Raw genomic sequence first — 26,743 nt, forward strand, 5'->3', positions numbered from 1 at the left:
GAGGGGTGGAGAGAGAGAAGGAGGGAGGCCAACTTACTCGTTAAGATCATCACCGATAGAGGCAGACTCGAAGCTCAGCTGCCACATGACCAGCAGCACCCTGTATAGGAGCTGGAGGCCAACACCGCCCCCGAGGGAGCCCCCAAGGCTGCTGCCAGCCGACCCCGCCGTGCCGCTCCAGAGGCTGGCGGAGGCGTCCTTGTTACCGACGCCAGCCGCCGCTCGGAGAATCTCAACTAGCGGGGCGACCGTTTCGCTCCTCTGCTTCCAAAACTGCCGCCTCGGCGCTGCCCCGTACAGGAGGGACGAGTACTCCTGCACGCCAATGTCTTGGAGCCCGGCATCCGAGTTCTTGGTCAGGGATGACAAGTAGCTGAATATGACGGGAAGGGCGTTATCAATCGCGGTGGCCGATTCGTCTCTGGATCCAGCCATGAGACTGACGAGTACCGTCGAAGTAAGAAGGGGGATCGGATCGTCGGGGTTGGAGGAGCGCGCTAGTAGGGGGAGGAAGTATCGGTAGGGGTCGCCGGCCCGGATGATAGCCTTGGCGAGCGCTGGTACGCCTTTTTCGAACCACCAAGTCAGTCGCTTTTTGGCCCGGTAGGGGTCAAGACTCAAGACCGAGCAGGACAGACAAACGCACTCTCGAGCAGGTCGCCTAGCAGGACGAGGATGTACTGCACCACATCCTGGCGCTTCGAGGCAGACTCGAGAACGCTCTTCGTTCCCGGTTCGCCGACAAACAGGATGCGATAACCGTCCAGGTCGTCCTCGACAATCTGCTTGCGCACGTCTCGCTTGACCTTGTCGACGGCGCGGATGCGGGCGAGTTGGTCCTCGGTCAAGGTGCCTGCGCGCACGGCGCCTTCCCAAGGAATTGGCCGCTGGCGGATGTTGCCTTGCAGCGACGCCAAATATGTCGGAGGGTCCAGGAACATGGTGCAGGCAGGTTTCTGCTGTCGGTCGTTGAGGGCTTGAACAGAAGCTCCAAAGTCGCTTGGTCGCCGGTTGGATGTTGGAGCCTCGCAGGGGTGGCTTGGGCCGAGCAAGGCGGCCAACCCCGGTTACGTAACTAACTGCTGCGCACTGTGGGCAGGCTTCTCTCCCGCTGAAACTAGTCAGTTAGTTAATCCCCAAAGAAACAAACCCAACAAGTGCCGCAACGAATCCGCAACTATAAATTACACGCTCTCGCGATCCGTTATGGTCACACCCGCGACCTCCTCCGTGCGTACACACCACGGCGTATGTACAGTCGAGTAGTTACCTGAGCTGATCTGCTACGCTGTGCAGCCAACAACACACCGCAGAACACGATTTTACTCCTTAGGCTTCGTACTGTCTTCAGATTGCCGAGCCGCAGGACTCGACGATGGGCTTCGGAAGTTTGGGCCGTTTCAAAACGACATAGTTCCATCGAAGCTACACTAGGCGCGCTGTGCGTCGATGACCATCGAATGTTCCATCATCAATCATCAGTTTTTTCGGGCGTCCTTCCTGTCTCCCGCACAATGACGCTTTGGAGACTCGTGTTGACGAGGGCTTGCCAAGACGGCGAGCTCCCACGCGAACAAGGGGAGCATTGGCTTGGCTGGCGGCAGGGGTAGCAGCAGGGATGGTGGCGATTAACGTTAGATGCAGCCGACAAGCCGTCCAAGGGTCTCTCAGCAATGGCGGGGCACAGAGCAGCTGGGGAAGCTGTGAAAGGGCGGCCAGCCCTTCGAGTGTAAGTCCGTACGGACGGATCGTTGACGAACAACGGGAACGAATCGGGCCAGTCAGCCGTCCCGGAGCAACAGAGCGCCTGCAGCTTGCCAACTCAGACGGTACCCCATCCTCTCTGCCATGCGTCACTCTAGCTGCGCCCTCCGTGGCCGCCAGGGGCCAAGTCGGTCAACAGCAGCAGAATGATGCGGGAACGCAGCGCCGGGAACAAGAGGAAGGGTCCTCTCTGGATTTGCCGGGTAGGAAATCGGTCGCCAATCGAGCCCTTAAAAGCCGAGGCAAACAGGGGTCCTTAATCCGTACTTTGGTTGTGACTGGGGATGTCGTGGACCACCCAGAGAGGAAAGCGCGTTTTGAAAATCCGAGAGGCTGGGCGCATCAAGTCACGACAATTTTTGGAGGAGGTTGGGAACACCACCGCACCCGACCACGCGGGCCTGCTTCGGCGTCCCAGCCATTGACCAAACCTTGGCTGCAATAAATCCCGCCGTGCAGAAACCCTCCCTGTTTTACCTTTCCCTGGTAATTCTTTTCCCGGGCCTGGAACGTTATGTTTTTTTTCTTACCCTTTCTACGTTGAGAACCTCAACTTTTGTTTCGCATTTGGCGACGCACCTTCGACCCCGCCGCCAGGCTCGTGCTTTGCGGCATCAGCAGACAACATTATCCTGGAACCCGACCGACGAACCCTTCCGACGGGTTGGACCGAGTGCTGAGTGTCGAGCTGGGATCCCCAGGTGCTAGCCGAAGCGACTTGAACAGTATTATACTTGCGCCGACATTATCTGCAGCCGCCCTAACAGCACTCTCTGCTGGCCGACAACCGTTCCACCTGCTCCGGGACCCTTCCCCCCCCCCCCCCCCAAGGTTCCGTCTCGGGAGTTTGGTCACCGCCGGCTCCGGCTCCGGGCAAATACCTTCCCAGCTCTCGCGCCGACATGGAGCCCCAAATATCGAAGCTGGGCACCAAGTCCGCGCTATGGCTCCTGTTCGCGAGCTTGGCGCGAGATGCGGTCGCCCACCCCTACCCTCGAGACGACTTGCATGCGGCCGGCTATGGCTACCTCATGCCCCGCGAGTGCCATCAGTACTGCGGTTACAACAACATGTTTTGCTGCGAGGAGGGAACCGAGTGCTACACATACGGCGGATATGCCGGCTGTTCGTCAACGGCGGGTGGTGGCTGGGCTCGGTTCACGACGACGTGGACCCTGACCCAGACATTCACAAGCACTTACGATTCTTGGATCCCGGCCACGACCGCCCCGCCCGGCTCCGAGACGTGCGTGCCCCCCGAAGGGTCGGGCTGGATCGCCTGCGGCAAGATCTGCTGCGCGAGCTGGCAGTACTGCGCGAGCGAGGACCACTGCGTGGCCAACCCCGGCGCCGGGCCCGCCCCCGAGCCGGAACCGACCACCGTGACTAGCGGAGATGAGACCCTCACGACCGGATTCAGCGCGCCATACCGGGTGACGAGCGGTACCCGGACCGCGACGGCGACAACAGCGACTAATACGGGCGCTTCGACCACGACGGGCGCGGTGAGCCCGGGAGGCTCTGACGGCGGGCTCAGCGGCGGCGCCATCGCCGGCATCGTCGTCGGCACGATCGCCGGCGTCGCCCTGCTCTTGCTCCTCTGCGCGTGCTGCGTGGCCCGCGGATTGTGGCACGGCCTACTCGCCATCTTCGGCCTCGGCAAGAAGGACGAGACCTCCGAAGAGGAGCGCTACCAACGGCGCGGCTCGTACGCGCACCGAGAGAGCCACGGCTCGTGGTTCGGCGGTCGCCCCAGCTCGGCGGCTGCGCGGAAGGAGAAGAGCAAGGGCAAGGGCTTGCTGGGCCTGGGTGCCTTCCTCGGCATGCTGGCGCTGCTGCTGGGCCTGAGGAGGGAGAAGAAGAAGGAAGAGGTGCGCAGCAGGAGCAGGACCAGGAGCGGAACCAGGATCAGGAGCGACGTTAGCAGCAGCTACTGGTCCGAGTCGTACACCGTTACCAGTCCGAGTAAGCAAACCTCCGACCTGTCCTTCCGACCTTTATAATAAGTCCAAGACAGTCCTGGCTAATGCACCCCCGACAGGCTCGAGAAGCAGCGACAGGCGAACCCGCCACACGAGACATAGCAGGACCCCAAGCAGAGTGACGCGGACGACCCACACCCACACCCGCGTGTCGAGGTCGAGACCGCCATCAACAAGGTCGCAACGGTCCCCCAGACCATGATGATTGATTGATCGGATTGGTGGACGCGACCACGAAACCAAAGATGAGAACAGCCATTCACCCAGCGACTGTAATTCTTTCAAGACGTCGCGACGAAGGTACATACATACTTTCCCACCCCTTTCCAGTATATATCTTCGGAGTTACTCCGTTTTTTCACCACCGCATACGTGTGGCGTTCTATGGAGTTGTCTTTTTTTACACGGCAGACAAGAGATTGATGGGATGGAATAATCCGTACTCGGGCTCACGAGCTGGAGTGAGCGACGGTAACGGGGGGTATCAATGATGATGAAGCAAATGATGGAGGAAATGAAGAGATGACCAGGCATATGAGATGAGATCTGCGACGAAACGAGGGCTGTTCGTTGATGAGCATTTACATCGCAGACGCGGGAGGCATATTTTTATTGTTGACAGCAGAAGACAGATGAGAAATGAATGACAGAGTGAAGATGATGACCATGCAGGAATGAGAAACCAGAGTGTGCTTCCACGGTATCGGTCATCCCTTTCGTCAAACGCCGTCACCGGGTTCTCAAACTGTCCTTAGCGCCCTGGTGTTGCAATTGAATCTTTTTTGGCTTGGAGTTTCGAGGTATCGACGCGTTTTCCGAGTTCGCTTCCGCCCAAAGAAAAAAAAATCTGTACCATCGGTTGGGAACGAGCCTGTGAACCTTGTGGACCGGATTGTTGTGATCATTGGCTCGATAGAGCGAAGGTGTTCTCTGAGAAGAAGGGATGCCGGTATGCACCCAACACCTGTGGTTCAGAAGGTTGCCCATTTTGCAGTAGCGACTTTTTTTGCGCTACAAAACATGCAAATGCCAGTTGACCCCTTGCCACTCCGGTTTAGACCCATAAAGCACAAAGAAACCCATGGCCGCATGTCCATCACTCCTCAACCACGTTGCCCTTCTCCGAGACGTAGAGACCGTCCAAGAACTGTGCCGCGTGTTAGCCCAGATACGTCTGAAGCCGGCTTCAAAACCACGCTGTGTTGGCCTGCATTGCGTCGTACGAACCTTCCGGATATCCTTGTTCCGCACCTTGCAAATCTGCTGAATGTCGGCGGCGCTCTGCGAGACATCCTCAAGCGAGTTACCGGTGAGGATCAGCTCATCCTTCTGGGCCTTCGAGATCTCGACCTCCACACCGGGCCGCATGACAACCCTCCGGACAATCTTCTCGCCGATGAAGTTCCTGGAGCACGTACAAAGTCAGTCTCGTTCCGATTCTGAGATCCCACACGGTCCGGCCCGCCCTGAAGCCCTCTGCCTCCGAACGGTCCTTCCTCCCAAGAGACTCGCTGACTGCCCACGTACCGGATCTCGACCTCCCAGTTGCCCGTCTCCTTGTTCTTCTCAACGTTGACGTTGATGGGGAAGTGGGCGTAGACGTAACGCATCTTGTACTTGAAGCCCTTGGTCACGCCGATGATGAGGTTGTTGATGATGGTGCGGACGGTGCGGAGGGCGGCAACGTTCTTGCGGGAACCGTGGTGGATCTCGATCCCGATAACGTTCTTCTTGACGACCGAGAAGTTAACGGCAATGTGGCTCAGGTCCTTGGTGAGCTTGCCGCGCGGGCCCTCGACCGTGACCAGCCTCGACTTGATCGAGACCTTGACTGTAAGTCGAACGCTAAGTCAGCTACTCGCGGTTCCGCAGTTCCCCGACGACAATGCCACGCGTGTTTCTCTCCGAAAAAACCACCCCAAAACGTATCCGCATCCTCCTCGGCTGACTTTGTCGGTGTCGGTCTCGTCGATCGCGAATCACGCCGGTCGAACTCTTTCGCTCCATTGTCTTCTTCGGACGGGGCACCGGGCTGGGATTGGCAAACGTACCGTTCTCGGGGACCTCGAGGGTCTCCTCACTGTGGATGTAGCGCATCTTTGCGTTTTGGACCTGGACGTGAGGAGGGGTGAGGTGTTGCTTCGTCGTCGAGGTGGGCGAAGGGGTTGTATGCAAGCCCGTGAAAAAACGTCGATTTTGCGGCCCCGGATTAATTCGAGTTGTGCGCCGGTCGGCTTCGAAACTCTGTTAGGGCAGAGGAGGAGAGCCACTGCGATTGGCCAAAACTTTGGAGGCTGGAGCAAAGCGGAGCCGGCCCGGTCTGTGCTTCGCAAAGTCACCTACTCCGTAACTGCTGTATACTTGCGGATACGTTGCTCCAACTTCAGTGAACATAAAAAAAAAAAGAATTCGATCTTGACAAGTTCCAAAAAGCTCAGCACTCGATGACAACAGGACAATCCGGCCACAAACTGTACTTTTTGGCAGCGCGAAGACAGAACCTGCCACGCATGTAGGGCGATGGTTCTGACGAAAACTGTCAAACCAGTCCTGCTGCGTCCGGTTTGGCAGGAAGGATTGGGTCCCTTCCAAAGTCCAAATACCTTAGGGACCCTCCTGCTTACGAGCAGCAGAGTAAAAACCGTCCCAAAACAGTCATTGACCGTACGACATTGTGCTCCTTATCGTCCGCGGTGATGTGAATGTCGCATTCAAGAGTTGGCCATTCGAGAGCCCCCTTGGCCGGCCTTGAGTGACGGTTCGCCAAGGTCAACAGATGTTGGCAATCCGAGGTCGGTCTAGAACTAGCATTCATTTGCATCCCGTCTTGAGAACGTAATCGAGGTATTGGGCGCCCGGGCAATAACCATGATCGGACATACCGTGCCGGAGCAGAAAGAAAACCGGCCGCTCGGATCCGTAACTGTAGGTATGTTCGGGACTTGTCCAAATGAGGTGACGCAGCCACGGCCATCCAACGGACCGGACCCCACCCCGCGAGGTGCCAAGGCGCTGGCCCACTCTCTGATTGCGCAGCCGCAGCTTCTCAACGTCTAGGTTCGCTGTGGAGTGTATTGTATGTAATCCGTACAATACAGTACAAGTAAGGTCCAAGCCAGTAGCGAAGTGGTTCATACCGCAACGAGCCAAACTCCCCACGTCGCGAAACCGGAACGTACCGCAAAGCACTAGCTACTTACACGCAATTGCGTTCGCCTGGCGAACCGCGGCTCTCGCTCACCAGGACCGCAACCTCGACGAGTTATTTGCCTTTGGCGCATGTGATTCCGGCCCCGGCGCATCGCGTTTAGAAGCCCTCTCCAACCTAGGCTCATGATGTCGTACTTCTTCGCGACCCCGGTCGACATCGACATCGTCCTGGACGATGCCGACGAGCGGTCAATGGTCGATGTCAAGCTCGACAAGAACCGGAGAGAGAAGGCTCCGCTATACATGGACGGCGAGTCGGTCAAGGGTGCCGTGACGGTGAGGCCGAAGGACGGCAAGCGGTTAGAGCACACGGGCATCAAGGTGCAATTCATTGGCACAATAGGTGCGCGCTCCTGCTCCCTGGGGAGCTCGTATTTTATCTAGCTGACGCTGCCAACGGCGGATAGAAATGTTCTTCGACCGGGGCAACCACTACGAGTTCCTCTCCCTCAACCAAGAGCTCGCCGCGCCGGGCGAGCTGCAGCACCCGCAAACCTTCGACTTCAACTTCAAAAACGTCGAGAAGCAGTACGAGTCGTACAATGGCATCAACGTCAAGCTGCGCTACTTTGTGCGCGTCACTGTGTCCCGCCGCATGGCCGACGTGATCCGCGAGAAAGACATCTGGGTCTACAACTACCGCATGCCGCCCGAGTTGAACAGCAGCATCAAGATGGATGTCGGCATTGAGGACTGCCTTCATATCGAGTTCGAGTACAGCAAGAGCAAGTACCATCTCAAGGACGTTATTGTCGGCCGCATCTACTTCCTTCTCGTGCGCCTCAAGATCAAGCATATGGAGCTCAGCATCATCCGCCGCGAGACCACGGGCGCAGCGCCGAATCAATACAACGAAAGCGAGACGCTAGTGCGGTTTGAGGTTTGTCTCCTTTTTGCTTGGACGTGTTATTCATCTCGGGGAAGGGGGCCAGTGGGCTGACAGCGAGTCGACAGATCATGGATGGCTCGCCATCACGTGGAGAGACCATCCCCATCCGGCTGTTCCTGGGCGGCTTTGATCTCACCCCAACCTTCCGGGACGTCAATAAGAAGTTCTCTACAAGATACTACCTGAGCCTGGTGCTGATTGATGAAGGTACGTCCACGGTTAATCCCCCGCATGTTCCCCCCTCACTTGCGATTCCCATGGCTAATGCCATTCACCAGACGCGAGAAGGTACTTCAAACAGTCAGAAATTATTCTTTATCGGCAGGCACCCGAAGTGTCCAACGGTCAGGAACAAGCAGCGTTGCCGAATCCGCCTGTAGAACAGGGGAAAGAGGTTAGGGCACTTCCGGCATGATGTTTACCTGAAAGCCGAACATGGGGGCATAGTAACGTTGCGGTTGGTTGTTTGCGGGTTGTATGCGAGCGGGAAGAATGGGTAATTTTGCAGCATGGGCATGGCGTTAATCGATTCGGACATCCAAGAGACCGCGTTTCCTTTCTAATCTTTCAGAGATGGTCACCCTCACTTATCCCCTCCATTCCCGAGATATTCTCTACGTGAAACCTACCCAGTTCATCTTCACCGCACCAAGCATTATCAGGATATACCCATCTTGTTTGCGGGACGCCGAGCCCCTTCACTAATATCATTACAGAATCGTACCCATTCCCTTCACCTTCCACCATCTTCCCTACTCTCTCCGTTGCTGTCACAAGCCAATCCTTCAGGCCAGGTCCATAAGATCGTCCTCCGCGCCGAATCCGAACTGGTTGTTCTGGATTGCCACGATCCTGTCCAGCTCCTGTTGGTACTGCTTCCGCAGGTCCGCAAGCATGAGCAACCGCCTGGCCGGCAGATTCTGCCCATTCCGCGTCGAGAACCTCTTCATCTTCTCGATCAGCGCCGCATCTTCCTCGGCCGCCATCTCGTCACCCTTGGCCGCGTCCGCGCCCCCTTCCACGTCGAGCTTCTTCTCGAGCTCATCTATGTCTGCCTCCAAATCATCCCCTGCCTTGCCGCCGTTTCGATCGCCGTCGGCATCATCGCCTCCTCGGCCGTCGCCGGGGAGTACATCTTCCAGGATGTACGCCTCCTGTGGCGGGACACAGCTCAGCGCGTTGATTAGCAGCAGGTACTGCCTCGTGACTTGCGTGTCCAGCGCGTCCTCGTTTCCGTGCTCGTTGGTGATGACTTTGTCTCCCTCGCCAGCACGGCGCAACTTTTGCAGCCGGTCGAGGAGGATAGCGGCACCCCCGCGGTAGTCGTTGTGGTTGATGCGCCAGGCGTAGAGGATCTGGTGGTACGGCACGCCGTTGAGCACGTCGCGCGTGGCTCGGCACTTTTCGACGAGAATATCGTCAACCTTGGTCTGCAGACCGGAGAAGGGCAGCGTGATCAGCTCGGAACTCTGGCCCGTCTCGCACATTTTCTCGACGAGCCGGCGCAAGTAGGATTTCTGCATGGCCTCGTCGTCCATGGAAAGAAGCGCCGAGTGAGCTTCTTCAAAGTGCGATATGGAAGTGGCCGCGGTGAAGAGGCGACTGAGCATTTCGGTCCTGAGGCCTGCGGTTTCGTGATTGGTGCTGCTGCCACCTTGTTGAACAAACTGCAACGCGAGGCGGGCGAACTCTATGACGTGGGAGTAAGCCTTTTGTCGGTCGTAGAGGCTGACGATGTGCAAGTAGTAATTTGGAAGACCACTGTGCAGGAGATTCCATTCGGTATCATCCAGAAGTCCTGCGCTGTGTCTGTCAAAGTGTTTGGTCGGAATGCTCAGGCCGATGGCCGCCTTCTTGAAGTAGAGGGAAGCCGTGTCGTAATCCCTGAGCGCGAGGAATACGCGGCCTTGAACGTAGGTGGAAAAGGCATCTTGGTCGGCAAAGGGGTGCAGCTCCAGCGCGAGGTCCGGGCGGTCGTGCTTTAAGAGAGAGCACTGAAGCAGCCATGTGTGAATGACAGTTGTGCTACTGGGAGCGCAGAGGTCCAGGACGAGGTCTGTGATGCTGGAAAGGAGCGGCACGTTGTTGCTCTCCGGGAGCCCGAAGAGATGCCCAGTCAGCCCCTCCAGAGCCGTCTTGGTATTGTTCTCGTCTTGGCCGCGCTTGGTTAACACGGGCGAAGAGGAGCCCGAGGCTCCCGACTTTGGTGCTGAAAAGCTGAGCTCCGTCTTTGCCATCCATCTCAAGTGCTCGAGTCTTCGGAGCGCCTCAATGAGGCGACGGTAGACTAAGCCGACCTCAAACCGCGAGTGAAGAGGGGACGCGTCCTCGCTCTCGATGTCGAACTCCATGTGCACGAGGAGAATGAGCTGGCTGAAGAGGATCTGCCAATGAAGCTCGATGGTCTCCTGCACAGCACGGACAACGAGTTTGCGCCCAAAGCCCGTGAACGGCTCCCGGAGCTCCTGTGAGTTCGCCTCGCTTGTGGCAGTAATGAGGTCAAACAGATCCTCGTAGAGCCGCGCCGTCACCATTTGGTAGTTTTGGCCAAGAGTGTCCATAACTTGGGCACAGTCTTCGTCCGTAACCGAAGGCCAGAACCCGGCGCGGTCCAAGAAGAGCTGCATGCGCTCGCCATCGGAGAGGGTCGGATTGTCGTAGAGCTCGGCTCTCAGGGCAGACCTGCTCAGCTGGTACATGCTGTCCGAGAAACTGTCGACGAAAGTCAGACCGGCAGATATCAGGGCGGCAACGTCTTCGTTCTTTTTCTCGAGGGAGTGAAGGTTGTGGTAAACGCGGTCCAGGTCACTGCACTGCCTCACGGCAGCAACCAGGTCGGCGCAGGCCACCCAGATCATACCATCCACGGGGTCGAAAACCAACGAAAGCGCCTCGCCCCGTTGTTTATCGAGCTCGAGCAGGAGGCGCCAGAAGCGCATCCACTGCGTCTCGCTCGTGTTCCTGAATTGATCGTAATCCGCAACCCCTGTTGCGCTCCGGTCCAGTGTCGTGGTGGACCCCAGCACGGAGCATATGGATTCTGCAAGACTTCTGCCCGTTTTCGAGCCCGTCTCCTTGTAGGTTCCCAGCCCTTTCTCGTACATCGCCAGCGCCGTTTCGAGCGTCGACTTGGAGAAGCGGCCGGGGAAGAAGATAAGATCAAGCCATTTCTCAGCCGAGTCTGTCGGGTTCCAAGGCCCAGACGCGCGCACCGCCGGTACCGTGTTCTCAACGTGGACCGCCTTCCAACCATCATCAAAAGGGTTCGTCCCGTCCTCGGGCCGCACCTGCAGCCTGTACACGCGGTAGCTGGTGTTGTTCTTCCACATCGTCCACAGCTCTGGTCCTTCCGGCTGCTGGGTCACCGCGAAATCCGCGAGGATCCACACATCCAGAGATGACGGGCTCGGCGGGATCAAATGAGCGTCCGGAAAGCAATCCGCCACGTGAAGCGACCCCTGGTCGTTCGCCTTTACCTTCCAGAACTTGAATTCGCCGGCCCCGACGGGTGAGTATGTTACCACCAAGCATTGGCCGCGGCCGTTCTCCATTATCCGGATCAAATTGCCCTGTGATGGATCAACGGTCCACTTTCCCACGTCTTGTGGGTCGCGCATCGCATTCAAGATGTCGCCGGTGTACAGGATCTGGCCTGTACCCACATCCCATACTCTCATCCGGTGATCGAGACATATGGTGAATAGGAACGCAGTCTCGGAGTGGCCCATTTCCGTAACTGCTGTAGAAGCGGCGGCCGTCAACTCCATGTTGATCTTGTCGTATCTGACCGTCGGGTTTCGTTGGAAAGGGACCAATCCCCGGAGACTCTGGCCCCATCCCGCGACATTGTAGATAGTTTCTCTCCATGTGCCTCCGGTTGCTACTGAAGACGGGTCAGTGTCTTGCAGGCTGGCCGTAACAAAGCTAGGAAAGAGATCGGGGACTCACTGTCGGAGGATCTGTTCCTGTCGAGTCTCAGGATGCCACCATCATGCATGGTAACTATCAACTGATCCGGGTTGACGACTGCCAATCTATGCGGGTGCTTGAACCCAAATCCTGGCGGTGAGTACGACTTGCAAGCATCGCCCAGCCCCCCGTCGGTCGCGATCCTTTTCCGGAAGTGATCCGGTCGCAGTGTGAGCGACCACAGCTGCTTGGAGTGATCGATGACATAGACGCAGAGCGAATCGTTGTCTGGGTAATCTCCAAAGCCAATGCATGGTGTCCTAATCGCGACCGGAAATCTGAGATTTAAAATCAACGGCGCATCCGCCTCCTTCTCTTGTTTGCGAACGTCGGCCACGCGAAGGCTGAGGACGGTCCCGTTTTCCAGGACTCGCCACAAGAAGGATCGTGGAGAGTGACCGTGTTTCCGGTAGTAGATGGAAGACGCTGTCGCCAAACTTCTCGATCGGTATCCCTTCTCGTCGTCGGCCGAGGCGCCGCCCCGATTTGAGCTCGATCGGCCATAGGCGTTCTGTGGTGCGACACGGACCTGGATCGTCAGCCATGGCGACGCGGGTTCGAGATTGAGTCGCGTCTCCTTGTAGAGTGTCTCAAAGTCTCTTGATGCCATCTTAGCCCCGTGTGCCGTTCTTGGGGGACTATTGACGGGGCTGGCGCTGTCGTCGCGGCTTGATCGAGTTGCAGACGCGGTCTGAAGCTGCAAATGGCAGAATTCTGGCCGCCTTTGCAGGGCACCTTGGTGGGGAGCTTTGATCTCACAGCACCCTTGCTTGTGCTCGCTCGAGGTTGTAATATGTAATCCGTACTATACGGATTTACAAGTACGGATTACGCTAACGTTACCCCGTACAAGTATGTAACTGTAACGACGGTAAGTCGGGCAAAGCACAAAGCTGCAGCAGTCAAAGTGGGTCTCGGCGCTCTTTGGCTTCTGCTTCCTGGCACGCCATCACGCTCCAATCCCAAGAGAAGAACCAAGCGACCTGGACATGAATTGAGTATGCCACAAACAAACAGCTACCATCTAACTCCAGCCCATTACTCATAACCTAGCTAACTCCGAAGACCAACAGAACCTCCTATGCTGTATCGCGGTTGCTCCATAACCACCTGCCATGCATCATGAAACAGTCATGTCAAGCAAACATTTTCAAGCTCCGGAGACGAGGACAGCTGCAGCCTCAAGTCAGCTCATCCTCTACTCCTTCTCCAAATCTTTCGGATTCGGGTCGCCAATGCCATCCTCGTTGATGGCGAACAGGCAATCGCCCTCTGGCAAGCACGGGCTATCGTAAATCTTTGCAATTCTCGTTTCACCCCGGCCCTTTTTCAGGCTGATTCTCGTCGTGCTGGCGTGTGCGATGATGTTGCCACCGATCGGCTTCTTGGGGTCGGGATTGAACATGGCAGAAGGGCCGCCGTCGACCTGGGATACCACCTGGTTGGTGATGACGACGGCGATGCCGAATTCGTCGGCAAGTCGCTGCAGAGTCCGCAGGAACTTGGCAAGGTGCGTTTGCCTCGAGCTCAGCTCGCCACGGCCAAGGAAGTCTGTTCTGTAGAGCGAGGTGGCAGAATCAACGATGAGCAGGCTGAAGCGGGTCTCGCACATCATAGCCGCTGCCTGGTTCAGCAGCTGCAACTGATGATCCGAGTTGTAAGCGCGTGCATAGGCAACATTGTCCAGGACCTCTTCGCCGGAGAGCCCGTAGCGATTGGCAACGGCGAGGAGCCGAACGGGGCGGAAAGTGCCCTCTGTGTCGATGTAAAGACACTTCCCCTCGCCGCCACCCATATCGAATGGCAATTGACATGTTACAGCGAGAGTGTGACAAATTTGCGACTTTCCTGTCCGAAACTCGCCAAAGATCTCGGTCACGCTACCCGTCTCAATGCCGCCGGCGAGTAGCGTGTCCAGCTGCTTTGAACCCGTGGTAATGGAGATCAGCTCGCTGCGTCGCAGATGCATCTCTGTTGCCGTGGTAAAGCCCATCGGAACAAGCTTGGAAGCCTCGGCGAGGAGCTTGGCTGCCTTCTGCGCCGAGATACCCTTGATCTGCTCCAGCATCCGCTGTGGTGTGTAGGCGACCGACTCGACCGTATTGTAGCCCGCCTCGACAATTGCTTGGATGTCACGCTTGGTAAGCCCGGCGACCCCCTAAATATCAGAAGGTCAGTGGCTTTTTGGCCGACTCCTGGAACACGCCAGTTGGCGTGGAGCATATCAAGGCTCACCTCCAGCGCCGAAAGAGGGGTAGGCGCGCCTGGCCCAGTCTGACCCATCTCCTCGGCATTGGCCGAGTCATCGTACTCTTCACGTCCAGACATCCTCGCAGTGCAGCTTCGCTGTGTGTCGCGTGTGGAAAGATTGACGGCGAAGAAAAGGCCGCAAGTTTCGGGAGGGTCGCGCCTGGGGCTGTTTACAGAGGCAAATCAGCCAGGCACCAACGCGTTTGGTGGGTCTGGAGTTCGACGCGCAACCCCGTGACCACTTAGGGAAAACCAACAACGCGGTCCCACTCCCCTTCGGCCCAGACCATCTCGACCAAAACAGTTTTTATAATCCGTAAATCGGGAAGCCACCTGCATCACGGAGTATTTGTTAATACCAAATACGACAACAAGCAGTCGAATCTGAGGCTGCTATGACGCGCGCCGGAGTCATAGGCTTGGTTCGATATTGGTGAGTGAGCATGTGCTAGGTAAGAAAGCAACAGATGCGGCTCTACTACTTGTGGTTCAAAAATGCATCATCTCATGCCCCCCCCCCCCCCGCGCCAACGCCGCACAAACTATCATAAATCTGAACCAACCCGCGCCTCAACCAACGCCAGTATGCATATTATCTTTCCTAAGAAATGATGCGTCCACCATATTTTCCATCGTAAACATCGCCACAAGAGCAAACGACCTCAACCCCCATGAATTACCTTCCCCGCTCCTTTCATGAGAGCAGACGGCTCCGAACTGCTGCAACCTGTTCGCCTAACGGCTGTAATCCGCACTAGTTCATCGCTCTCAGGATAGCTCTCTCCTAACGCCTTCGCCGACGACGGCACCACCCCCCACCCCTTTTACCCCAACCAGAACTACTCGCCGGAGACGGACCTCATTACGCCCCATTATTCCTCCTCGAGGCTCTGTTATAGTGCAGTTCGCCCGGCCTAAGCGTCGGTTTGGGTATCGCCATCATCTCGTGGCTCGGCCCGGACCCGGACTTCGACCTTGCGCCTGTCGTCTCGCCTTGCTGCTGATGGCGTTGGTGTTGTCGCTTTGGTTTTGGTGAAAAGGCCGAAAACCCGCTCGACGTCGGGGCAGACGGCGGCGCCTCGTTGGACGGACGACGCCATTCCTTGTCAGACCATGGCCGCAGCCCTGGGGCGTGTGGGTTCTGAGCCGTCGCTGCCACGTACACGTGGGCGCTGTGCGACGAGGCGTAGCTCCGGCCGCTGGTGCTTCTGGCTGAGCGGGCTTGCGAATCAACCGAGTCCGCCAAGGAAGATGCCGCCGAGCTCCGCTCGCTGGGGCGGCGCGGGTGGTTGGGCGGGTGTGGAGAGGAGGTTTTGGTAGTAGTGCTTGGTATAAAGGTCTCGTAGGTCCGGATTGGTGAGGGGGATCGGCCCTCGAGTCGGCGCAGAGCATCTTCGTTTAGCGTTCCCGGGGAGCGGGAAGAGTGCGTCATTTGTCTGATGTGCGCGAACTGCGAGACCGGCGGCGCGGCCGAGCTCGAGCTGTCCATCGATTCGGCGCCGGTGAGCTCTTGCAAGACGGAACCGGTCGATTGGCTTTGCTTGGAGCCGAGGTTTGCTGTTGTGGTCACCCGGACCGGCTTCTCATCCTCCGAGGAGATTTTCCCCTTTTTCTGCGAGTCCGAGTCTCTGCCGCCAGCTAGTGTGGTCGAGGAAGCTAGCTTCTCTCCCAGCTCGTTCAGCGATGCCGACCGGGATATCCAGATCCCTTCGACCTCGACACCGCTTTGAATTGCCCTAACGCCAAAGGGAACCGGATTGGCACGCTTGATTGGAATCCCCGACTTGCGCATTTCCTCGACCCGGGCCCGCTTCTCCGCGTCGAGCCGTTCCTCTTTCTTCATCAAACGGTTGTTCCACCAAAGCTTGACTAGACCTGCGCAAAAGACGGACACAATCCCCATGGCGAGGACCTAGCTGGGTTAGAGCTCTAGCTTGACTCCCAGAAGGTTGGCTAGGTGCGGCATACGAAGGTCATCTCCTCCCAGAGCTCCCATGACGTGAAGAAATAGCCAGTCATGGTGTCAAGCGACTTTGTTGTCAGCTTAGCGAGCATTCCGATCAAAGAGGAGCTAGATCAGCTTTTCTTCTGCGAAACCTGGAGGTGGTGCAAACGCTGCTGCCGCTGCAGCTCAAGCAGCCGACTGTCGATTGACCACGAGATGTCTTCGTCCGGTCCCTATAAGGAATCCCCAAGATCGCCCACCTCAGCAAATTCACTCGACCGATGTGTAACTCGCCAAACGAGTGGCAAGACCGAGTACCCGGTCTCTTGGAATGGATCTGGATCTCCCTGGCGGATACGAGAGTGTGTGTAACGAGTGACAGCAGCTTCGTGAAGTATTCTCGTCTCCAGAGAGTGCCTACTCTTGCCTGGGCTTGGTCTGGATAACTGCTGCATTAGCAAACGAGCGATTCCGTGAGAGACCCGCGAGGTGCACTCCGAAATAGGCCAGGTTTGTGAGAGGTTGGATATGAGCCGTCACCGCGACGCTGGCCCAGGGAAAGTAGGGACCAAGCAATTACCGTCGTCTGCCTGCCGTGCATCACAGAAGCTGAGCAAAGCGAGCGAACGAAGACAACTGAGCGTGGGCTGTGTTTCTGGTCGTTCCGAACAGAAGCCAACCTTGCAACGACCCGGTAGGCTGGCGGTCGGAACAGACCCGGTTGAGGTTTTGTACGCAGCCTGAAGCCCGTCTCACGGATACCGGCATCGACACACAGGACCAGGGTGGACGTGGTTGGTGGCACAACCCAACAAATCGCGGCAGTCCGAGAGCGCGACAGAATGCACAGCAGCTCCCTCTTCCCACCCCCCGCCCCTGGGAGCTGACGAGTCGGGGTTTCATCTGGCCGTGGGCTAACCCGCTTTGCTGCGCTACGCCATCTGCGCTGCTACATGGCGGACCCGGCTGCCGTCTCTGTGCTCGCGAGAGAAGTGTGTTCCATTTACTCCTCCCGACGGCCGAAGACCGGCGGGGCGTTCCTTGTAGCGGATCGAAACGGGCTCGGCAGGCTAAATTGGGGGCTAGTGACTGCGGTAAACAAACGGGTCAAGGTTGTCGAGATTGCATTAGGCTCCCTCGTTCGTCGGGCAAACCTGGTTCGTGGACCGAAGGCCACGGTTGCTCCGGTCGGCACCCAGCTTCTGCGGGTTGTGGTTGCAAGCGGAAGCAAGACGACCCAAAAGGCAGCCGTTCCAGCCCGCGCCCTGCTCAGGTCGTCAGGAAGAAGAAGGTGCAGTAAGGATTCGCGGTCCGACTGGTCTTGGTGTCGTTTCTCCAATGATTTGCGAGCTCGTCATCCGATTGGATCCCGAGTGGTTTTCGGCATTCATCCAAATTGCCCACACCATCAAGCTTCTGGATCGCTCTCGGCGCGGCTCGGCAATTTCGAGCCTTCTTGTATTGCGGCTCCAGTTGACCTTGCCGCCGTGAGGTGAAAAGGTGACCAAGAACCACCTGCCAAGGTGGGACAAGAGAGCTTCTTCTTTGCCAAGAGGAGCTAGCTCCTTGGTATGGCCCAGCTCATTGGAGCTGTATGCATGATATACGGACGTACCTACTAATAAGTTACTAGGTACGGAAGAAGCGTATCAATGGCGACCCGAAGTGTAAATTATGTCATAAAACACAAAAAAAAAAAAAAACAATACGGAGTAAGTACCCTCGGTCCATGTCACAACTCCCTACATTACGCGGTGCGCACAAAGTGTCACCTGCTTTCAGAAAGAAACAAAAGACAGAATAAAGAAAGAAGGATGAAAAAACAGGACAAGAGAAAGGGAGAAAAGGAGATAATACAGGATTACCACGAAGTAGCCGTCACTTGATACCACGCAAGAACAACATATTGGTCCGATGCTCACATTCAGATAGCTTGCAGGAAAAAAAACAATCATTTCTCAGTGCCCATACGCCTCCATACTAAGCTCCATACTGATTTAGGGCTGCCTCTCTGCCCTGCTCTCTGGGTTGTTGGCCTGTCGGTCAATATCCTCCTCAATGATTACCTTGTCCATCAATGACATCGCTTGGTTCGTCGGCCCCGGACTGCTCGTCGATAGCCTCCTTGACCTTGTCCAGGAACTCCTCGGCACTCCTCATCAAGTAAAGCTCGGAGAAGCTGAATGAGCAGATGAAGGCAGGCACAGGCGCATCCTCGCTGCCGACATCTTTGAATCTGTGGCCATCGTGCTTGTGCTCGCCTCCGCCGTAAACCTCCAAGATCTCCTTGTCAAGGTCAATAACATAGGCCCACTCGCAAAACAGGGTTTCGTTGGCGAACTCGAGTGCCAGCGACACAGGAACCTTCTTCGGTCTCATCCCTGCGCTGCCCTCCGTGCCATCCTCGCTGCCGGTCTGGCTCGCCCGGGCGATGATACCAAGAATCCCGGCCGAGGTCTCCCGAGCCAGGCTGGGGTAAAGCTGATTGATGCCAAACATGTTGTGTTGGTACGGAAGACCCTGGGCCAACCGATTCTCGTCCCAGGCATCGCACTCTGCCCATATGGCATCAAGCTCCTCCTTGGTCGGCTCATAGATGTAATGGTCCAGGCCGGCTTTGAGATTGTCGATGTTGCGGGCATATGACAGGAAATTGAAAATCTTGACTCCCTGGCCCTCTGGGTAGCCGTCAAACTCTGCCCTTCATTGTTAGATGACCATGTTTCTTTGCAGGCGCTTAAGCCGTAGCGGGCAACAAAGAGCTGGCATCTCACGTACGACCGTACTGGGCGAGGACCCATTTCCCCTTCCAAAAAACGCTGCAGGTGGTTAGCCGTTTCGAGCAGTCTCTCACCGTCCCTTCTTTCTTCCTCGTCTGGTTCCCTCTTTCCAACTCCCCCCTCCCGGGTATTAGATACATGGTGCCTGGTTGGACTGAGACCTTTAAGTGCAAAGGGCAACGGAAAACATACTGCATGCGCACGGGGCGAAGGGAACGAAAGACTTACCAGATAAGATGCCGGGTGCCCATGATGGCGAATTGCTATGCCGGATCTGGAAGAATGGACGTCCGTGAGCTCACCTGGGGTTGGGTTGAAGGCTCTTTTGAATTGAATTGATGGGGTAAATGGACCGCGGTCCCAACGTTAATCTCGGCCAAGGCGGGTGAAGCAAGAGTCGAGACGGAGTAATCATCTGAACTTACGTTGAGTAATTAGAAAGTCGAAGTGGAGGAGGGACAAAGTGGAAAGCGCGGTTGGGCTTCTTTCCTTGGTGACTCCAGTTGATCCTTCTCGACTTGGAAACTCAAACAAGATGCTATTCAAATCGGTTGCGGCCAGGCAAGCCCGCGTTCTGCACCTCAGATTTCGCTGTTGGTCATGCACAAAGACCTAGAACCGCGCATCTGTGCGGCGCGTGCCTGGGATCATCCGCCTTTTTCAGCGTGGAGGCGAGCAGGAGCCTGAAACGGGGCGTCAATCGCATTCGCGTGTTGGAGAGCTCAAGCCTGATTGAAGGTGACTCACAGAAGCGGTATACGTGTCTTGGGGAGGCGATCGAAGGCAGAAAGCTCTCCAGATCACTCATGTTAATGTGTTAATGTGAGTGGTTCGCTTCCGGGTTGCATCAGGCATCTGCCCCTAACCCCTCCAATAAATAATGAAAAAAAAAAAAAAAAAAAAAAAAAAAAAAAAAAAAAAAAACCCTGCCAAAGCTGAGGATGCCCTCATAATCCGACGGCGGCAACTCGTCCTTCGCCAACGGTAGGCCACAACCACTGTGCTGATAATTATCACCAACTTCTCACAACTACCCCTTGGAATGCCGGCCAGCAAAAGGCCTTCTTTAGAGAGGTGGACATAATTATCCATCCGCAGCCGCCGGGGCGCGCGGGCACAGATACATCAAAAGGCAAAGCCCTGGTCGCGCACGAGAAGAGGAAACCATGCCCCTCACTCAAGGGCAGCTTTGCCTCGCATCTGCATAACGGAGTCTCTGCTACGCCCCTGAGGCGGGGCGCGTGCCCTCTTCCGGCTACAGTCTGGCTGGCACGGCGAAGACAGATGACGACCCATCGAACAGACAATCAGAAGCACCAGACACGGATACGTAATTAGCTCCTGTGATTGAGGCTCGCAGCTCTCTCCTCTCCTAACTCATCAACCGCCGCAGTCAGACCTCTGTGGCAAGCGCCTCCTACACAGTCCAGTCTCAGAGCTCAGCCGGTCTCCAAACAATATCCTCTGCCATCGGTCAGGTAACCATTACCATCTGTACACAATGGTAATGCCCAGCCGGGAGCCCACTGTGATCAAATCCGGTGCGAAGACCACTGGACGAGGGCAGAGGGCTAGTGAGTTTCGGGGATTGATCAGGTGCGGAGAGAGAGAATTCTGCATAATGTATACCTCCCGAGGGCTAAGATCTAGCTATCAGCCTATACTGTATACCTAACATGTCTAAGTTAAGCAGAAAGCAGTCTCGCAACTATGGCAACATAAAATCCGCAAGGGAGCGTGTGGTGCGGCCGGAGCGCGCCAACAGCCATCGAACCGCTGACGACATATCTGGGAAGCGGCCCTGCTTCTGTACTAGGTCCTCGCAGCACGTGCTACATGTCTTAAGGATGATAAAAAAGTAAGCAAAAACCGTCGTTTCTCGCCAACCAGGAGTAGGCTCAAAGGCAGCGCGGGCGTAAGGCCTGCCATTGATCTCTCCCTTGTAGCAAAACGTAAACGCCATATAAGCCCCCTGCCCACCAATGCAAAAAGGCCCCCCTCAGCAATGAGAGGTAGGAAATGCCGTGAGGTATCATGAGTTGAGTGTAAGCGCGAAACAACGTCCTAAACTTGTTATTTCCCTTTGACGACGAGGGACACAGGTCGTTCCGTGAGTGTGTTGTGATCAACTCATCCCCTCCACCCGCAGGGGAAACAAGCGTGATAAACGCCGAGCCAAGCGCCGAGGTCGTCAGAGTTCCGTTGTGGCCTCCAGAGCTATGCTGCTAATCTGAAAAAGGTCGATAAATACCATGACGCCATACTCATGCTAAGAGAGGCATAGGAGGAAAAAAATAGGTGGGGGATAAGAAAAAAATTGAGGAGTAAAACGGTGAAGGGGGTAGAATCTTGTTCAAGAGTCCAGTTAGTGAAAGAGGTGACCGGTGACTACCGAATGTCGAGCTGAAATGGCTTGAAGCGGCCCCCGATCGTGGCGCACCGTGGGCACTTTCTGCGCGCGCCTTGCTCGCCCATCAGAACATCAACACAAGCCTGGCAGAGGCCGCAAATGCACTCGGTGCAGGCGTATGACTCCCTCAGTAGCGAGATGCCTTGGCAGGCGGCGCAGTAGATCTGCGTGTTTTGGGACGAGTAGCTCGGGGACGAATCAGACGTTAACCCCCGCGAGTCGATATGGAACGTGTCTCCGCTTTCGCCGCTCTCGACCGACGGGAACGGTTCGGGAGCTTCGGGAATGTATGTCGGAGGGGTGAGGGCTCGTTGGAGAGGGGATGCTTGGTAATTTGAAACAGCGTGTTGGGTGAAGGGCGGCAGGGACGACCTCTGGATGGACACAGGCGATCGAGGCATCTGACTTGTCAGGCGCGGGTCGACCATCGAAGGGAACTTGAGACTCACTGGAGTTCTGTCCTCATCTATGTCTTCCGTTGCCGAAGCCGCTGCGTCGATCAAATCCTCCCAGCGCTTACCATACTCTGTCGCCGGTTCAGCAGAGAGGGCCTTTCTGTCTAGGCCTCCGGGTTTTAGCAGGTCAGAATTACCGTCATTCTGGATCCGACGGAGCCAGTCCGGTCCTCCTTTAGACCTCCTCCTATGGTGTGCTCTCTTGGAGATGGACTGCTTCCGCGGCCGGGTGAGGCCCAGAGGCCTGTGAAGCGGAGGGAGCGTGGATGAGCGGCCAGGAGGGGAATGGGCCATGATGGAAGGCAGCAGATCGCGCTGCCTGCCGGAATCGAGACCGGGGAGGGGCGCACTGGTGATGATGTCCGCCGTTGCTAGATGTATTGGCGGCAACTCGACTGATGACCTGGGCCGCCTAACCCCTTCCGTGTCCGAGTGCCATTCCTAGCGCCGGGAGTCAGCACTCGTACGAATATTTTCGTTGGGATGATACGGTTCACTCACCACATCCGAATCCCACCCTGAATCACTCTTATGGTTATGTAGCTGAGCGAGCGCCGCGGCGGCGGGGAGCATGGCGCCCCCGGAATAATCGTCGTACCTCCGTGGCGTATTGGAGCCATTGGATTCGTCTCTTCGAAAGCTGTGCGATGGCGGTTTGGTCTGATGATGGGCCGGTGCTGAGGTTGGGGGGGGTTGGGGTCGATCGCTCGGAGAGGTGCTGATCATGAGCAGGAAGCTCTCCTCGGTCGCGGGGAGCTTGGCGATGTAGTGCTCCGGGTGCGCTCGACGGATATGTTCCTGCATCGAGCGGTAACGCTTCTCCTAAAGTCCTGCTGCGTCAGTCACAAGCATGCATTTTCCAGAGGACTCATTCCAAGTCGCTTAGAGAGAGGTCCGAGTGGCGACATGAAGAGAACCGCCTGGTGACTACTTACCCCGATACAGCGCTTCCGGCAGCTGGAGCCATCCTGATTGCGCAGCGGGCAGACAACCTCGTTATTCGCATCGGTGATTGAGAATGAAGACGTGAGAGACGACCTAGGGGGCATCTTGCACGTCTACAAAGATTTGAGGCCCCGCCAAGTGACGGTAAAGTAGTCGAAGGAGGGGGGGGGGGAGAGGGAGGGTGGTGCTGAGTGACGGAAGTTGACGATAGACAGCTGCTATATCTTATCAGATACCGGGTGGGATAAGAGGGAGTATCAATTGATGCAGAATTGGTCTGCGATGCCAAAGCTGTGTCACATTTGACGGTTGGTGGCAGCAAGCTTGAAAAATGCGCGGTCAGGGAACGCAGTCATGGGAAAGAGCTCCAAGCTCCTCTGGCAGATGTAACAGGCGGTGTTTCGAAGAATAAGGAGGGTAGGTGGTGGCGATGAATGACCTTCAGGCGAGAGCTGGACAATGGCTGGACCTGGGCAGCTCGAATAGGAGAGCGGGGAGGGTGCGGGGACCGGAGGCAGGCATGGTCCCGGGCCTGTGAACTTGGCGGCTCGACCCAAACAAGCAAATTGTACGAAGTACATATAAGTATACGTACTTGTCCTCGTACAGGTGGCGATTACATCGACTCCGGACAATGCACAATGCTGTGGCCAGGCAAATCTCTTTGTTTCGTTCGAAGATGCCTACTAACTAGGCATTTAGTAGTTCTTGGTCTCTGCCATCACTTGTCACAAGGCACAGGTCTTCGAAAGACGCTAGGTGCATATGCAGCTGTCTTGGGGGTTCCAGATTGTTGAATCAGTCATGAGCCCCAACCTTGGCCTTGGGGAGGTTCCTTTGTCTCGAGCACCGCAACCTGGCATTGGTGTTGTAGATGCCAATCAAGGGACATGGCACTGTCGAACACTGGTTAGACTCGCACTGTGCGCACCCAGTCTTTTCTCAAAACCGCCGAAGCGTTAGCCAGGAGCATTCTGAGCCCAGATAGAATCGGTCTCGGCATGGAAGAAGCGACACAACAACTGGCTGCATGGCTTGGGGAGTTCTTGGTTCAGGCCTCGTGCCAGAATGAGGGACAATTTCAGGATTGCTGTGCATCTTTGCGTCCTTGAGCTGTGCTCGGGGACATTTAGTGTACTTGATAAAGTACTCAAGTAATCCGTACGTAGGATCATAAGATGGCCGCGGCAAAAAGAGGTCGCACGCGAAGCCCCAGTTTAAGTCTCACTAGCCTCTTCCTCCACCACCCCACCCCCCAATCCCAGGTCAAACTGCCGGAGCGCTGCTCTTTGATAATGGGCTTCCCGCTCACCCACACACCAACCAACCCCCCCCCCCCCCCCCTGCTCAAGCGGTGGTATGCCACTGCCTGAATGGTCTGGTGAATGGTTATTTGTAGTCGGGCAACTGGGGTAGAATGTCATGGCGAGCGAGGCATGCGAATGACACCGATTGTGTTCTTGACTCGGTCAAGGGCGCGGAAAGCGGGCAACCCGGCCCACGAAGTGGGGGGCTGCTCATGCTGCCCCAGAAACACTGTCTCATGATTGGCTCAGAGCTGCTGATGGGACTTGGGAGCTGGGATCCGGAGCTTTCCCAACTCAGCAGCCGGCAAAGCTTTGCTTGCCACTCGGGTCGCCCAGTCCGTTCAATCAGCGCCGTTTGGGCTGGCTACAGTGGTACTGAGAGTGGAGGAAACCATAGAGGGGCATAGTAGTTTTCTCAAATTTATGCACTTACCACGGAAATCTGTCATCATCTGCACTACTTACGTAGAGTGTAGTGGACTCGGCAGATTTCCAGCTCGTGCAAGTTTACGGAAGTACGAAGCATTCCTCTTGGATTACCAGGGAAGCGGTAGGGCAGATCAGGCTAAGTGGGTCTGTGGGGTACGGTGCACTATGTACGGACCTACGCTCGCGGGTTCCATGCCGCAATGGCGGGGCAAGGGACTTACAGTCCGTTAGCGGCTTTTTACCTCGCATCACATGCGGAACCTCGAGTCCGGATAGGACAGCATGTCTTCAAAAGAAGCTTCCCTGGATCCAATAGCTTGCTTAAGTCAGGGCCACTTGTTCCTGACGGCGAACCGTGAAATAGAATAGACTGGCCTAAGGGTGTGACACTGTCCACTAGTTGTAGCTTTGCCCACTACAAAGCTTGCCACTTGGAAAAAATTCCTTTCCTGTAATTGTACATCGCCTGAAACGGGGGCCAATCATTCACAGCTTCCAAACGGTAATTAGGAGCCTATTGTTGTGAGGGTTGGCACAGCTAAAGCCCATTGTTTCTGTCGCACGCACGGAACGAGGTGCCGTAAACTGCTGCCAGTGAATGCTAACTAGTTACAGCAGATTGCCAAGCTTCGGATGTCTTTTCGAGAAAAGGGCCAAGTCCAACCCAAGAGCGAGAGAACGCATGAGAATTGGGTGAGTGAGAGAGCGGTTGAGGCAGCTTGGGGGTATCAACTTTGTCATTGTCTGTCTGTACGTGATTAACCACCTAACTTTATGTAGGACCATTTATCGGATCTCATTTGGCCCTGTTCCGAGAGCCCGGTTGACTAGAAAGCCCGGTTGACTAGGAAGCGGGAATATAGAACGAGATGACATCGACATCGACACATCCATCCTTGCGAAAACAATCCAGAGCAAGCACCTTGAACTGAGATGAAGTACCAAGCAGTCTGTGGCTGGGAAAAAGAAAAAAGATGGCCAGTTAGATCCGTATGCAACACGGGGGTTCAAGACAACCGCTTTATCTCAGCTGGCGCAGAATCTCGGTCAAGAAGTCCTCAAAGCTCAGCGTGATGTACCCATCCCGGTCATCGTCGTACCGCTTGAACACGTCGGTCATGCGCTTGAGGCTGATGCAGGCCTGTACGAACAGGTCGAAGCTCATGACGCCCTCGTTGCGTTTGTCGTAGGTACGGAAGAGGGTCTCGACGAAGCGGTCGCTCAGGCGGTAGCGAAATGCGACGAGGGCGCGGCTGAACTCGTCCAAGCTGATGTTGCCCGACCGGTCCGTGTCGAAGCGGTCAAAGAGCGAGCGCCATGAGGCCAAAAATGACCACAAGCCGCAGAATTCCTCGAAGCCGATGGTGCCGCTGCGGTCGCTGTCGAACATGCGTATCATCATGCGTACCGTCTGCGGGTCGAAGGCCGTCCAGTCGCCGTTGACAAGGGCAGCTGAGAGCTCACGCTCCGAAAGCTGGCCGGTGCCTGGGACAAGGGGATGTGAGCAGCGGCCCGGTGGCGACCTCGCCTCCTCCCCACGACTCACCATCTTTGTCTACAGCCCGGAAGAGCGGGAGCAGTGTCGGGTCCGCTGAGCTATCGCGCGGCGTAGGGCTCGAGGGCGGTTTCGAGTTGGCCGGCGGGAGATTGTGATGTACGGGTCGGCCGACACCGGAAGTCGGAGGTGGACTCATGCCGTAACGGTCGGGCGGTGCCTGCTGTCTAGGCGATAGATGCCCCTGGTGATGCGATCCGTACGGGTCTCCGGAACCTCTACTCTCGATAGGGCGCGGCGGAGGGGGCTTAGTCTCGTATCGTGAAGACGGAGGCGGCGCCGAAACTGGGGACTTGGTACTTCCTCTCTGGACAGCGCAGGAAGAGGTGCGTCGGTTAGCTCCCGCATCGCCGACAAAGAACCCCGAAGCAGCAGCAAGATGCAGAAACTATCGGAAACTCACCTGTTCTGGTTCTGCGAACCTGGGGGAGACCGTTAGACGGATTTCCCGAGTCGGTCGCGCGGGGTGGGCAGTGAACGGGCAATCGCGATGGCGGGGCTCCCCCAGCGTTCGCGGGACCCCGTCTACAACAGCGCGTCACGGTGCATCGCGTATCTACTTACCTGGGCAGCTCGTCTGGGTTATATGGTCGGTTGTAAGCCATCTTCGTGCGTGCGCAAGCTGTTGTGACTGAGCACGGGGTCGTCACTGGCCAATCTCCTGGCTCTGTCAGGTCTGGTGTTGTGAACGCGTGTAGAGTTGGACGCGGCCAACCGAAACAGGGTAACCTGGAGAGTTGAGTAATTCAGTTGCTGCGGGAAACTGTTACCTTTTGCGGCTCCAACCCAACTGGGCCGGTCGACTCAGCCGCAAGCTTCGCCGCAGAGCGCCGTTACAACACCTAGCTTGGCA

At 56.5% G+C, this 26,743-nt stretch overlaps 10 protein-coding genes across 10 annotated transcripts in view; 2 read left to right on the forward strand and 8 right to left on the reverse strand.

The window, feature by feature from the left end:
* The window catches only part of P884DRAFT_240434 (armadillo-type protein), a 2,166-nt gene extending 1,063 nt beyond the window's left edge, over positions 1-1,103 (reverse strand). The window contains exons 1-2 of the mRNA XM_069440177.1: positions 647-1,103; positions 38-566 (exon numbers count right to left, since the gene is read on the reverse strand). Of these exons, the coding sequence (XP_069298735.1) occupies positions 38-566; positions 647-941 (824 nt within the window). The 5' untranslated portion in view covers positions 942-1,103. The remainder of the gene's footprint in view (positions 1-37; positions 567-646) is intronic.
* A 1,563-nt stretch (positions 1,104-2,666) lies between these two features.
* On the forward strand, positions 2,667-3,948 carry P884DRAFT_268559 (uncharacterized protein; the record flags this gene model as incomplete). The annotated part of the gene is made up of 2 exons (XM_069442207.1): positions 2,667-3,729; positions 3,806-3,948. The coding sequence occupies 2 exons, from the start codon at positions 2,667-2,669 to the stop codon at positions 3,946-3,948; spliced, it is 1,206 nt and encodes a 401-aa protein (XP_069298736.1).
* A 451-nt stretch (positions 3,949-4,399) lies between these two features.
* P884DRAFT_220857 (60S ribosomal uL6 domain-containing protein) lies at positions 4,400-5,882 on the reverse strand. Its single transcript, XM_069439474.1, has 4 exons — positions 5,696-5,882; positions 5,274-5,577; positions 4,974-5,151; positions 4,400-4,893 (listed from the first exon to the last, which is right to left on the reverse strand). Exons 1-4 carry the CDS (start codon positions 5,841-5,843, stop codon positions 4,843-4,845), a joined length of 681 nt encoding a protein of 226 aa, XP_069298737.1. The 5' UTR covers positions 5,844-5,882; the 3' UTR covers positions 4,400-4,842.
* Positions 5,883-6,888: 1,006 nt separating this feature from the next.
* Positions 6,889-8,439, forward strand: P884DRAFT_240439 (vacuolar protein sorting-associated protein 26-domain-containing protein). Its single transcript, XM_069440178.1, has 4 exons — positions 6,889-7,299; positions 7,364-7,836; positions 7,911-8,052; positions 8,124-8,439. The coding sequence occupies exons 1-4, from the start codon at positions 7,080-7,082 to the stop codon at positions 8,258-8,260; spliced, it is 972 nt and encodes a 323-aa protein (XP_069298738.1). The 5' UTR covers positions 6,889-7,079; the 3' UTR covers positions 8,261-8,439.
* A 191-nt stretch (positions 8,440-8,630) lies between these two features.
* On the reverse strand, positions 8,631-12,424 carry P884DRAFT_268562 (nucleoporin Nup120/160-domain-containing protein; the record flags this gene model as incomplete). The annotated part of the gene is made up of 2 exons (XM_069442208.1): positions 8,631-11,728; positions 11,794-12,424. The coding sequence occupies 2 exons, from the start codon at positions 12,422-12,424 to the stop codon at positions 8,631-8,633; spliced, it is 3,729 nt and encodes a 1,242-aa protein (XP_069298739.1).
* Positions 12,425-13,012: 588 nt separating this feature from the next.
* Positions 13,013-14,142, reverse strand: P884DRAFT_197456 (Rad51-domain-containing protein; the record flags this gene model as incomplete). Its single annotated transcript, XM_069438061.1, has 2 exons — positions 13,013-13,972; positions 14,050-14,142. The coding sequence occupies 2 exons, from the start codon at positions 14,140-14,142 to the stop codon at positions 13,013-13,015; spliced, it is 1,053 nt and encodes a 350-aa protein (XP_069298740.1).
* A 1,151-nt stretch (positions 14,143-15,293) lies between these two features.
* Positions 15,294-16,083, reverse strand: P884DRAFT_276473 (uncharacterized protein; the record flags this gene model as incomplete). The annotated part of the gene is made up of 3 exons (XM_069442960.1): positions 15,294-15,456; positions 15,516-15,976; positions 16,033-16,083. The coding sequence occupies 3 exons, from the start codon at positions 16,081-16,083 to the stop codon at positions 15,294-15,296; spliced, it is 675 nt and encodes a 224-aa protein (XP_069298741.1).
* A 1,815-nt stretch (positions 16,084-17,898) lies between these two features.
* P884DRAFT_257737 (uncharacterized protein) lies at positions 17,899-19,294 on the reverse strand. Its single transcript, XM_069441176.1, has 4 exons — positions 19,215-19,294; positions 19,018-19,063; positions 18,788-18,828; positions 17,899-18,705 (listed from the first exon to the last, which is right to left on the reverse strand). The coding sequence occupies exons 2-4, from the start codon at positions 19,038-19,040 to the stop codon at positions 18,065-18,067; spliced, it is 705 nt and encodes a 234-aa protein (XP_069298742.1). The 5' UTR covers positions 19,041-19,063; positions 19,215-19,294; the 3' UTR covers positions 17,899-18,064.
* A 1,883-nt stretch (positions 19,295-21,177) lies between these two features.
* P884DRAFT_196867 (uncharacterized protein) lies at positions 21,178-22,703 on the reverse strand (the record flags this gene model as incomplete). The annotated part of the gene is made up of 4 exons (XM_069438021.1): positions 21,178-21,600; positions 21,649-22,095; positions 22,156-22,476; positions 22,590-22,703. The coding sequence occupies 4 exons, from the start codon at positions 22,701-22,703 to the stop codon at positions 21,178-21,180; spliced, it is 1,305 nt and encodes a 434-aa protein (XP_069298743.1).
* A 2,316-nt stretch (positions 22,704-25,019) lies between these two features.
* Positions 25,020-26,541, reverse strand: P884DRAFT_283979 (uncharacterized protein). The gene is made up of 4 exons (XM_069443693.1): positions 26,455-26,541; positions 26,294-26,312; positions 25,882-26,197; positions 25,020-25,820 (listed from the first exon to the last, which is right to left on the reverse strand). Exons 1-4 carry the CDS (start codon positions 26,493-26,495, stop codon positions 25,357-25,359), a joined length of 840 nt encoding a protein of 279 aa, XP_069298744.1. The 5' UTR covers positions 26,496-26,541; the 3' UTR covers positions 25,020-25,356.
* Positions 26,542-26,743: the final 202 nt, after the last annotated feature.

This window comes from Thermothelomyces heterothallicus, assembly GCF_042370625.1.
Source record: "Thermothelomyces heterothallicus CBS 202.75 unplaced genomic scaffold P884_scaffold_7, whole genome shotgun sequence".
NCBI lineage: Eukaryota > Fungi > Ascomycota > Sordariomycetes > Sordariales > Chaetomiaceae > Thermothelomyces > Thermothelomyces heterothallicus.

What these genes read in the sequence shown, in the direction of transcription:
- P884DRAFT_220857 (XM_069439474.1), bottom strand. Translation starts at nt 5,843, where the DNA reads ATGCGCTACATCCACAGTGAGGAGACCCTCGAGGTCCCCGAGAACGGT. An exon ending in ACGAGACCGACACCGACAAA is followed by an intron (nt 5,578 to 5,695) that starts GTCAGCCGAGGA and finishes TTCGACTTACAG; the next exon opens with TCAAGGTCTCGATCAAGTCG. An exon ending in AACTGGGAGGTCGAGATCCG is followed by an intron (nt 5,152 to 5,273) that starts GTACGTGGGCAG and finishes TACGTGCTCCAG; the next exon opens with GAACTTCATCGGCGAGAAGA.
- P884DRAFT_283979 (XM_069443693.1), bottom strand. Translation starts at nt 26,495, where the DNA reads ATGGCTTACAACCGACCATATAACCCAGACGAGCTGCCCAG. An exon ending in CCGGGCTGTAGACAAAGATG is followed by an intron (nt 25,821 to 25,881) that starts GTGAGTCGTGGG and finishes CCCTTGTCCCAG; the next exon opens with GCACCGGCCAGCTTTCGGAG.
- P884DRAFT_240439 (XM_069440178.1), top strand. Translation starts at nt 7,080, where the DNA reads ATGATGTCGTACTTCTTCGCGACCCCGGTCGACATCGACATCGTCCTG. An exon ending in GCAATTCATTGGCACAATAG is followed by an intron (nt 7,300 to 7,363) that starts GTGCGCGCTCCT and finishes AACGGCGGATAG; the next exon opens with AAATGTTCTTCGACCGGGGC. An exon ending in AGACGCTAGTGCGGTTTGAG is followed by an intron (nt 7,837 to 7,910) that starts GTTTGTCTCCTT and finishes GCGAGTCGACAG; the next exon opens with ATCATGGATGGCTCGCCATC.
- P884DRAFT_257737 (XM_069441176.1), bottom strand. Translation starts at nt 19,040, where the DNA reads ATGGGCACCCGGCATCTTATCTG. An exon ending in GGCACCCGGCATCTTATCTG is followed by an intron (nt 18,829 to 19,017) that starts GTAAGTCTTTCG and finishes AACCACCTGCAG; the next exon opens with CGTTTTTTGGAAGGGGAAAT. An exon ending in GGTCCTCGCCCAGTACGGTC is followed by an intron (nt 18,706 to 18,787) that starts GTACGTGAGATG and finishes AATGAAGGGCAG; the next exon opens with AGTTTGACGGCTACCCAGAG.